Raw genomic sequence first — 10,874 nt, 5'->3', positions numbered from 1 at the left:
CAGCATTACGCTCCCTCCTCCCCCGTTGCACACAACAGGCTCTCCTGAATATCCTTGGGGTGGGCACCTCCTGCTTACCAAACAAACACCTGCGTGAAAGGAAAGGGAGCCGCCCCAGGCCCCTCAAGTCCCTCCCAAAAAATGGCTTCCCCAGGGCACAGTGAGGAGCTGGGGCAGCTGAGGCAGGCTTCCCGAGGGGCCTGGAGGTCCCAGGCTGAACCATGTCACGTCCTCTCCACTGGGGTGGAGACTCCATGCCCCCTCCCTGCCATAAAAACGAACTTGGTATTATCATCAAAACCCAACATTTTCGGGGCGCCTGCGTGGCTCAGTCGGTTAAGCATCTGACTCTTGATTTCGGCTCCGGTCATCATCTCAGGGTCGTGGGATCAAACCCCACGTCCGGCTCTGCACTGGGCATGGAGCCTGCTTGGGATTCTCTCTCTCCCTCTGTCCTTCCCTGCCACTCATTCTCTGTCTCTCTCAAAACAAAACAAAAACAAAAACCCCACCCCAACATTTTAGCTGCTCTGTTCTACTGAAATACAGCCAAAGCACTCAACACCCGCACTGCCCACCCCCCCACCCAGCAAACACCCTAGAGGCAGCTGGGTGGCGGCCTCCCTCCACGGGTGGGTGGGCAGCACGGGTCTGGAATGGAAAAGGTCAGCTCACGAGCTGAGATTGGAAGAATGAAAGGAAAGAGGCGATTCCCCAGCGAGCAAGGTCACGAGCAAGGTCACGAGCAAGGTCACGCGGACACCCTTGGCGCCATCCTCATCCCACCACCGCCCTCTGACCTGAGGTTTCCTGCTCCTGCCAAAAGAGGTTCAGGAGACAGACAACTGCCCTGGGCAAGTTTCAAAGCCGATAAATCCAGTTTATTCTGGAGGTAAGTGCCTTCCAGTATTTTTATTTCTGCCACTTTAAAAACGTCGAGGGTGATTTGTGTGGTTCTTCCCAAACCCCCGGTCCTAACATGTCCAGTTTAACATCCCAGATCCTTTCAGGATCCCAGGCCAGGAGGAACCCTTGAAGCCCCAAGGGCAAGAGAATAGTGTCCCCTGCCCCAAGTTTCTCCAAGCAGAGCCAGCTGCTCCTCCAAACAGGGCTGGTGAGGCTGTCTCAACGCCCCTAGGAAGTGGTGACCCTGAAGGCCGTACTTGGAGGGCTGCCTGTCTGATGGGGGAGGGGGCAGGCTAGCCTTCCCCAGCTCCCCGGCCGGGGCGATCATCACCAGCTGTCAGAGGAGCGAGGCTGCCGAAGTATTTCTGCAGCTCGAGCAAGGCCCGGAAGCGATGGGAGATGGCGTTCTTCTCCGCCTTGGGCATCTCCGCATACCTGAGGGGTGACAACGGCTGTTCAGGGGAGCCCGGAGTCAGGGGGTGCACATCCCTCCCCCGTCCTGGAGCCGAAGGCTCAAGGAGTCACCAGGAAAGGGGGGCGGGCCACCAGCTCCCAAGAGCCAGAGTTAATTTTTAAAAAACCAGAGAGAGTTTCAAATTCCCCTGGAGGTGGAAACCCGTATTCACGAATGTGGAAGGATGTTCGGCTCGCCCCAGTGTGTCCACAAGTCGTTAAGGGAAGCCAGGGACGGGGTGAGCTGCGTGTTTGATCAGCTTTGTCATCTGTTGACAGGAAGCAGCGAGGCCTGACCGAGCAAACATGACCGTCTCCTCTCATGTGCTGCGGGGGTGGCTCGGGACAGCCGGCCGGCGGCCTCCAGGGAGGTGAGGACCCACGCCCCCCACTCCGTGTGCTGCAGACCCGCGCTGTCCCGTGGGTGGCCGCCAGCCACGAGGGGCCATGTAAACTGAAGTAACCGAAGTTGAATAAAACTAATTTCAGTTCCTAAGTCCTACTGGATACCCACGTAGTGGACTGAACAGCAGAGAAACAGCGTTTCTCTATCCTGCGCGCTTTGACGGTGCTGCTTCACGTTATCCTCAGCCCTGTCTGGCCACTTTGTGGCCTCAGGACACCCTCCCTAAGGGCCCCTCTAGCCTGAAACACTTCCAGTAACGGTCAACATGTCCAGCGCAAATAAGGGGGGCCGTGGGGTCAGGGGGAAGTAATGAGAACACTTGGCACTGGGGGGGGGTTCATGCGGTGCCCCCCCCAAAGGCTGGAAGTATTAACATTTTTCCAAACTACGTGGGGAAGTCAGATCATCCCACGAAACTGTCAGGTTTATGCGTGACAAGCCAAGGGCAGAGCGGAAGGCACTCAAGTCACACAGCCGCTCTGTGCGGAGCTGGAGCCCAAGGGCCCAGAGCTCCCAGCTACGCCTGGCTGCCTCCTACACTGGAGATCGGCCCACTCGGATTCCTCGCGTCCACCCAGCAGAACTGCCTGCAGCTGCAGCGGCACCCTACAGCCCGCCCCGCCCGTGTCTGCGCGCCTGCACCCGGGCAGGGTGCCCACCCACCCCAGAGCACGGCCATCCCAGCCCCACATCCCGGGAAGAAAATGGGGCTCCTTACGTCTGCTCATATCCATCAGGCTGAAAGCAGGGATCCCAGCCGAAGTCTCGGCAGCCTCGGGGCACCACGATCCGGCCCTGCCAGAGGAAAGGGGGGACAGGTGTATCACTGGGCACAGGGGAGGCGCCCAAGGAGGACGAGGGAGCCAGTTTGAGTCTGGTTAGTTTATGTATTTGGTTAAGGCCCATTTATTCAAAATAGACGGTTTTAAGAAGTCCATGGTACCTGCAAATGTTTGCTGAATACACAGATAACACACAGTGGGACCACTCTCCCTCCACGGACACACACACACACACGGAAACACAGAGCTGATCAGCCCACTGATACCCCTGGAGCTGCTCTCCCTCTCTCTCCGGCTGTGACAAACTGTGACCTCACTGAAGTGCGTCAACTTGGAAAAACACAGAAAACATTTTCTCTGAATAGGAAGTAACGAGGCCCTGAACTATGCAGACAAGCCCTAAGACGGCTACTCATTTTTATTATGATAAGTGAAATAAATGGCTGCATTTCTCAAACTACAAAGGAGGCTCTAACAATTAAGTGAAGAAACAGAAATTACTTAGCACACTGTTCACCACATAAATGAGCTCAGTAAGTACTGACTGCAATAGGCAAATTCCAACAGGAAAACGTACAAAGAGAACCGATTTAATTCAGCACCATGAGATGTCATGTTAAAGGTTAAAAAAACAGTAATTTACAAAATACAAGGGAGGGGCACCTGGGGGCTCAGTCAGTTAAGCTGTTGCCTTCCGCTCAGGTCATGATCCCAGGGTCCTGGACTGAGCCCCACGTCTCAGCAGGGAGCTGGCTTCTCCCTCTCGCCCTGCTCGTGTGCGTGTGCTGTCTCTCTCAAATGAATCAATAAAATCTTTTAAAAAATAAAAAATGTAAGGGAAGTGGCAGAAAATGGGGATTAGCCACATAACTGCCAAGTGGTTCAGACCAAAGGCAGATTCCGCGAGTGCTGGTGGGGAGCTATGGGACCCAGGCCCATTACTGAGCCACTCTGAACCTCACCCACACCACAAATGGGTTTTGAACATCCACAGCAGGGCCGGTAGTGTTCTCAGCACTGGGGTCATCGCAGGCCTAGCCCTGCCCTTGTCAAATGGACCTCTTAAGCAAAACAGGCTTTACACCAGTAAACAAATGAACGATTACAAAATGCAAAGTGCCTTAGAAGGAACAAACGGGGAGCTGGCTCAAGAATAACAGGATGGAGTGACTGAGATGGGAAGCTCAGTGAGGAGACACTTGGGCCACATGAAGTGATGGGTAAGAACATTCCAGGTGGAGGACACAGCGGGTGCTGGGACCCAAAATGGGGAAGGGCTCGGCATACACGTTGTTGAAGAGACAACGTGACTGGGTTTGGAAAGCTTGAGTGAGAACAAAACAGGGAGAAACAAAGCCACCCAGGTAATGTAGAGGCTAGCATGATCTCTCCTGAAGCCAGGGAGACGATCGAGAAGAGTGGGGACCCCAACAGTGGGTCACCCCAGTGACCAGGCCCCCTCGGTGGGGACTGTGGTTGTTCACGCTTCTGATTTTTCAGAGAACATGTCTGTGAAAGTAGCAGACAACTAAAATTAATTTTTAAAAATGGAACCCGGCAATGATGACCCAGCCATCCCGGTTCTGGGTAAATACCCAAAGGACCTGTGCTCGCAGCAGCACCACTCACAGCAGCCAAACGTGGACTCGATCTACGTGCCCATCGACAGATAAGTGGACAAAACACACGGGTACATACACACAACGGACATTATTCGGTCACCGTAAAGAGGAGGAATCCTGTCATGCGCTACCACACTAATGATCCCTGGAGGACGGCACGCTAAGAGATAAGCCGGCCACAGCAAGACAAACACCGTGGACAGGTTTCCACTTATACGAGGGGTCTGAAGTTGCCAAACTCCTAGAAACAAAAGCCGGAGAGCGGTTGCCAGGGCTCGGTGGGGAGGGGGAAAGGGGAGTTTTGTTCATGGGTACGGTTTCACTTTTGTAGGATAAACAAGTTCGAGGTCCATGGCACAGCAGCGCACATACAGTTCCTACTACGGTACCGAACACCTAAAAATGGTGAAGACGGTAATTTTTATGTTTTATTAGAAAAAAAAATTAACCATGCAGGGCATCATGAAAAGTCTGTGGACAGCCCCCAGTGGAGCTTCTGGGGTAGGGCTCTGTGGGGGCTAGTCTGGATTTTATCATGATCAGAAGGGACTGGCAGAGGAGGGATGGGCCAGAAGGTACCATCCCGACACAAGGAGGGAACAGCTGCGCTGCGGGGGGAGCAGGCCAGCCCCCAGGGTGGTGTGGACCCGGTGAGAAGCAGCTGAACGCAAGGGTCTGACAGGCAGGCCTGGCTGTGTTGAAGGGCAGCTGGGGAAGGAATGAGCTGGGGGTAAGTTGGAAAGGATGTGAGACGCTCCAGGGGAGCCGTAGCCTCCGCACTTGGATAGGGACGGGAGCTGGAAGAAATCTGGGCTGTCCGTGTAGCTCTGGGAGCTGTCACCTTCAGCTTCCACATCTGTTTCTTAGGAGGGGACACAGCGCAGAGCTCTGGGTGTACCAGGCCTCAACAGCCATGAGCCCCTGTGTATCCCTGAGACACCAGCCTCAGAGGTCAAATAGATGTCAGGATTGACAGCACTCCTAGCTGTGATGCCCAGGGGCATGTCTGGGCAAAGCTCTGGGAACTCACTGACCACAAGCCCTTCCCACCACCCTCCTGCCATAGACCCTGGGCCATTGGCTCGAGCCACAGCGCCCCCTGGCGGCCCAAGGGGGAAGCAGCATGGGTACCTACCGAGGTCCGACCCCTGAACAGGCGCACTGGCTCGGTGGGATCCCCGGTGCTGAGTGCAAACGTGCAGAGCGCATAGGCAGACTTGTCCTCGAACCCAGCCAGGAGCTGGTAGAGACCTGAGGCGGGAGAGAAGGGGGAGTGTGGTGATGTCTGTGCAGCTCAGCTCCCAGCCTTACTCCCCACTCCTGAGGCCCTGGAGGGGGAGCCCTCAGATTTGGGGAGCTTATACATGTCATCAGATAGGTTTTGTGCTTAATACACTGGAATTTGGGTGATGAGGACATGGAGCTCATTACACTACTCTACTACTATACGTGTCTGAAAAGCTCCATTATCTAAAGTGTTTTTAGAAGGACCTAAGGCGGGAACATTTTGGCTCACAGCCGTGACAGGGCACGCACCGCCGGCGCCCAAGAGAAGCAGCCAGTTCCCCAACCCCCAGGCCAGGCCCTGGCTGAGGCAAGGACAGGCCAGCAGTCAGTAGGGCCAGCCCTCTCAGCCAGAATCAAGTGCAGCCCCTGTGTCTCTCAAACTCACAGGCCCCACCACCCTTCCCATCCACTCTTCCCATAGCTCAGCACTCCCTGGAGCTGGGTGTGCAGGGAAAGTCCAAGCCACAGGTTATACATGGGGAAACTGAGGTGAACATAGGCTCCATGGTGGGGGGGATTCCTGATTACCAGTTGGGACCCCTCCCCTGGACCACCTCTGGATTCTCAATTCCCAACAGGTTAAGAGATACAGGAGATTAATACCTTCAGGCTTTAACTTCTCCAGAAACCACTTTCTGCAAGAGAAATAAAGGTGAGTCAGGCACCAGGAACAGATGGATCTTCCTACCATCTTCTCTGGGCTGCACCCTCTCCCCCTCCCCCCCGCCATATTAGAGCCCCAGGAAAGCCAGGGGACATGATAAATAATGTTTTAACTCAAAATGAAGAGAACTAATCCAATAGGAAAAGGATGGAGGTAAACAGACAATGCACAGAAAAAGTAATAAAACCTATGAAGGCCTCAACCTCATTGATAATTAGGAAAATACAAATTCAGGGACGCCTGGGTGGCTCAGTCAGTTAAGCGGCTGCCTTCGGCTCAGGTCATGATCTCAGGGTCCTGGGATCGAGTCCCGCATCAGGCTCCCTGCTCAGTAGGGAGTCGGCTTCTCCCTCTCCCTCTGCCCACCCCCACCCCACTGCTTGTGCTCTCTCTCTCAAATAAAAAAATAAAATCTTAAAAAAAGGAAAATGCAAATTTAATCCAAACGTGATAACATTTCACATTCCCCACATTGCAAAACATGAAAGTCCTAATACTCAGTGCTGGTGAGGATATGGAGCAATGGTTCTGTTTTCTTGGCGAACATCTTAGCAATCCAGAAGTTCACGATAAACAAATCCAAAACCCAGCAAGAGCCCCTCTGTGCATATGCCCTCCCACCCCAGCAAGGAGCACTCAAAGTGGGGTATGTGTACCCTAGAGATACACAAAGGCCATCTGAGAGTGTCCAGGGCACTGGATAGTTTTAAGGAAATCCATTTTCTTTCTTTTTTTTAATTTTTATTTTATTATTATTATTATTATTTAAAGATTTTATTTATTTATTTGACAGAGCAAGAGACAGCCAGCAAGAGAGGGAACACAAGCAGGGGGAGTGGGAGAGGAAGAAGCAGGCTTCCAGCGGAGGAGCCTGATGTGGGGCTCGATCCCGGAACGCCAGGATCACAGCCTGAGCCAAAGGCAGACGCTTAACGACTGAGTCACCCAGGCGCCCCTAAGGAAATCCATTTTCAGATCTCAACTTCCTTATTTCCTTTTTCCTGAAATTGATCTGCCATGAACGTACCTCTCCAGCAGGTGGGTTCCACTGGCCCATCTCCACTTACACAATCACATTCTCATACTTTACAAAAGAAAGAAAGGCATGCCTCTCCCCTATCTCTAATCCGTTCTCAGGACAATGTGAAATATGGGTATTGACACCAAGACAGTGAATGACCCACAATATCAGGTAACCAATCATTTCGAAGTTCAGATGATTCTGTGGCCAAGGCCCTGTAAGGGGGTGAGGAGCACTCACATGTAGGGGCCAGGGAGGCCCCCGAGGGCATTGAAGCACAGACAGGTGTCCTCCACCAGTACAGGGCCCTGTACCTGCAACACAAAGGAGTGAAGCCTTGAGACCTGTGACCAGGAGTAGGCCCTGTCCGGACCCTGAACTCCCAGGCCACCCAGGCTGGGGCCAGGCCCACAGCTAGTTGGGATCTACAGCAGCAGTTAACGGGTTTAGGAAATAGCCCTGGCTAAACTCTTATCTTCATTTTAGAGATAGGAATACCAAAACTTGGCAGGTTGGAAAGCCTACTCTAAGCACAGCAAGAGGAGAGGCGGGATTCACACTCAGACCGCCTGGCTCTACATAAAGTGTTCCCATCCCACAAAGATGTGTGAGCACAGGGGTAGATGTGTGTAGGGAGAACGCAGGCATTGGAATGTACGTATCCGAAAATCAGAGACGTGTGTGTGCGCACACGTGCATGCGCGCGTGCTGGTCTGGGATACTATGTAGTCCAGGTTGAGAAAGAAAGGTAGTATTCCTCTGCCTACGTTAACTGACCCCAATCTAGCTAGGCCTGGGCAGGTCCTTGAAGTTATGACCAATGTGCCCACCCTATTATTCTCTGCCTGAGCCCAGCAGGCACAGCCCCCAGGAGCCACCAGGATGAGAGGAACAAGTTTGGGACACGCGACGAGCAAGTCTGGGGCACGCGAGGAGCAAGCACCTGGCGAGCTGCCTCCTGGCACTTCTGTATGGAAATCTCATCAGGCTCCCCCTGGTACTCCGGCACTTGTTGGAGAAACGGATATATGAAGAGAGTCAGGTCACGGGGAGACAGAGAAATCAAACCATCTTTCAAAGATAAAACGAAACAGAGACATACGGTCGATTTTCTGTGCCACCAAAGTGCATGGAAACTTATCTCCCAGAATCTGAATGACCTGTTCCAAAATGAAAGAATATTTATCACCATTTGTTAACAATTCCCCGTTACTACAGAAGCTGTCACCCACCTTTCTCTTCAGGTAACTGTCAGCCCCCTAAACTTAGTAAGTCAGGCTCATGAGCCTCACTCCAGACTTCAGGGTCCCACTCCAGCAAGTCAGCTCCCCATCTCCGCAGTCTCCTACCCCTCCTTCAGGTCTCTGTTGATGTTAAACCCCTACTCAGAACACTCTCTTCCCTTCTCCCTGCTCTAAAACTCTATGTAACCTCCTCTTCTGGCAATTCTCCATCAGGGTTTACCCAGAATTCAAGAGGCCTGTGAACCCGGACGGGGGAAAAAATGCCTTTATTTTCACTCTCTAGCTGAAATTTAGCATCTCTTTCAATTGTGAATACAGAAAACCAAATAGCATCAGCAGTTCCTGTGACCTTTGAAACTATCAAAATCACAGATGTTGTCACATCCCACTACAGCTGTAACAGGTATCTCAAAATATTTACAACTCTATTTGAAAAGTATGATAACTACACACACGGCTAGATTGAATCCTTTAATGCATTAATAAAATGTATGTTAACCAGATCATAAATATTTATATTGAGAACTGTACTTTAATAGAATTAATTTCCTTTGTGAGCCTATGTATTTTACTTTGTACATTTAAAAATATTTTCCTGAAAGACGGTCCACAGGCTTCATCAGCCTGCCAATGTAGTGCTGTGGGATGAAGAGTTAAGATACCCTGTTCTAAGCCAACTTCAAGTCCATCTTCTCCAGTGGGCCTCCTCTGACCACTCTAGCCCCTTCTTGAAATGTAGGCCATATTCTCAACCAGAGACAGAGATGGGCTTGGGAGCTGGCACTCCCTATCCTGCATGGGGCTCTTTTCAGGGTGGCACTACTTGTCTGACTGGCCTCAGGATTCCAAACTTTTAAACAGAGGGCTCTGGCTCTTGAGTAGGTCACCTTGTACTGGCACAGAAGTGTCATCATCCCCTATGCTGGGGACAAATGAAGGGTCGGTCCCCTAATGACTGGGTCCCACTCGTCTGCCTCAACATATCTAGTGGATGTCACCCGATTCTGCACCATGACCCACCTCATTGGCCATGGCTGACTGAGCAGGGGCAAACCCGTGACCCAAGCATCGCTAATGAGAGCTAATGTATGGCCGAAGTCTCACTGCCCCTCCACCAGGAGCGAAGGAAGCAGAAAAAAGCTTACTAAGAAGGGGATCAGGACTAGATAGGCCCCTCGGGACACTCGTCAAGTCTTATGGGACATCGTACATTGTATTCCCAGAAAAGTCACCTGGTGGTTTACATGAGTTCCCCGCGTGTCTCTATTATTTGCATCCAAAGGCTATCCATCCACCGGCAGAATCCTCACAGCTAGCCACAAAATTCCCTGGATTTAATGCCGTCTTCACTCCTCCACCCCACTGCGTTGTGAAACCGACCTTCCAAATCATCCCCATTTCACAGAAGAGAAAAAGAGGCTGAGGACCACATTTCCGGGCCATGGTGGGGCGTTGGCGGCTCAGCTTGGTTGCCTGTCCCACGCTCCGCCTGGCCCCTGCCACCCCAGGTCGATAGCGGGGTCTGGATCAGCTCCAGAGGGGTGTCAGGAGTCCCGGTTTGGGGTTTAGCCTAATAGATGACCTTTGGGGCAGGTACTAAGGACCCGGCACTCCTTTAGTTCCCTCAGCTCCCGATCTCGCAAGCCTGGATCTGTCAACGCCTTAATTCCATTAATTCTAAACGGCACACATGGCCGTTTAACTCAGCGCGACCCAATCCGTTCCACACGCCTGGGTCTGCCTCTCCGTGCCCCCTCCGCCTGGAAGTCGCTTCTCCGCCCGATCCCCAGCGGGCCCTACCACATGCTACCCACCCCCCCGCCGCCTACTAGTCGGCCTCCCGCGCCCTCCCGGCACCTCCTCCAGCTTCTTGGCGTTCCCCGTGACAAACACGATCTTCTTCCCGGCCAAGGGGGCCGCCATGCCGGCTCCTGATTACCCGCAGACCCACCGGAAGCCCTCTGCCTCGAGTGGCAAGCACTTCCGGCTGACGCGGAAGCGGGCAGCGTAGCTTCCGGCCTAGGCTCCCGGATAGGGTGTCCTCGGGCTCCCACCGAGTGCCTGTCGTGTTAGCGGCAGCCTAGCTGCCTTAGGGGCGAGAAGGCCGTGCTAGGGGCCCGGCTTCCTTGCTCAGACCCCGGGGAACAGAGCGCCCCTTTTCCGGATGAGCAGCCTGGGACACCGGGCGCTAGGAGGGAGGGAAATGGCGCGGCCGGTCTGCGCCGGAATTGCGGGGTCTTCCCGGCACTGGCGGTCGAGTGCATTGAGACCAGGCTCTCCCGCCAAGGGGCGCTCTCTTCGAAGACGAGAAGAGACCGTTGCAGCCACCGGCCCCACCCCTACTTTCTCCCCTCTCTGGGACGGGGGCACCGAGGGAGGCAAAGAACCTGCACGGTAATGAGCAGCATTCCTGTGCTCTGGACGGTTCGCCTTCTCCGCGGGCACCTCCAAATCTGCCTCTGAGAGCTGTTTTCTTCTGGGCAAGGGCT

General features: G+C 53.4%; 1 protein-coding gene across 1 annotated transcript; it reads right to left on the bottom strand.

Annotated features, from left to right (window-relative positions):
• Positions 1-859: 859 nt before the first annotated feature.
• ITPA (inosine triphosphatase) lies at positions 860-10,362 on the bottom strand. The gene is made up of 8 exons (XM_026503134.4): positions 10,243-10,362; positions 8,244-8,301; positions 8,085-8,149; positions 7,382-7,455; positions 6,060-6,091; positions 5,305-5,420; positions 2,484-2,560; positions 860-1,341 (listed from the first exon to the last, which is right to left on the bottom strand). The coding sequence occupies exons 1-8, from the start codon at positions 10,306-10,308 to the stop codon at positions 1,200-1,202; spliced, it is 630 nt and encodes a 209-aa protein (XP_026358919.1). The 5' UTR covers positions 10,309-10,362; the 3' UTR covers positions 860-1,199.
• Positions 10,363-10,874: the final 512 nt, after the last annotated feature.

This window comes from Ursus arctos, unplaced genomic scaffold (genome assembly GCF_023065955.2).
Source record: "Ursus arctos isolate Adak ecotype North America unplaced genomic scaffold, UrsArc2.0 scaffold_16, whole genome shotgun sequence".
In the NCBI taxonomy this organism is placed as follows: Eukaryota; Metazoa; Chordata; class Mammalia; order Carnivora; family Ursidae; genus Ursus; species Ursus arctos.
This window is presented reverse-complemented; position numbering and strand designations above follow the sequence as displayed.

Bases quoted from the DNA above. Each gene is read 5' to 3' on its own strand.
- ITPA (XM_026503134.4), bottom strand. From the start codon at position 10,308: ATGGCGGCCCCCTTGGCCGGGAAGAAGATCGTGTTTGTCACGGGGAAC. The intron at 8,302-10,242 runs GTGCCGGGAGGG...ATTTTGGAACAG, and splicing joins ACGCCAAGAAGCTGGAGGAG to GTCATTCAGATTCTGGGAGA. The intron at 8,150-8,243 runs GTATGTCTCTGT...TTCTCCAACAAG, and splicing joins GGTGGCACAGAAAATCGACC to TGCCGGAGTACCAGGGGGAG.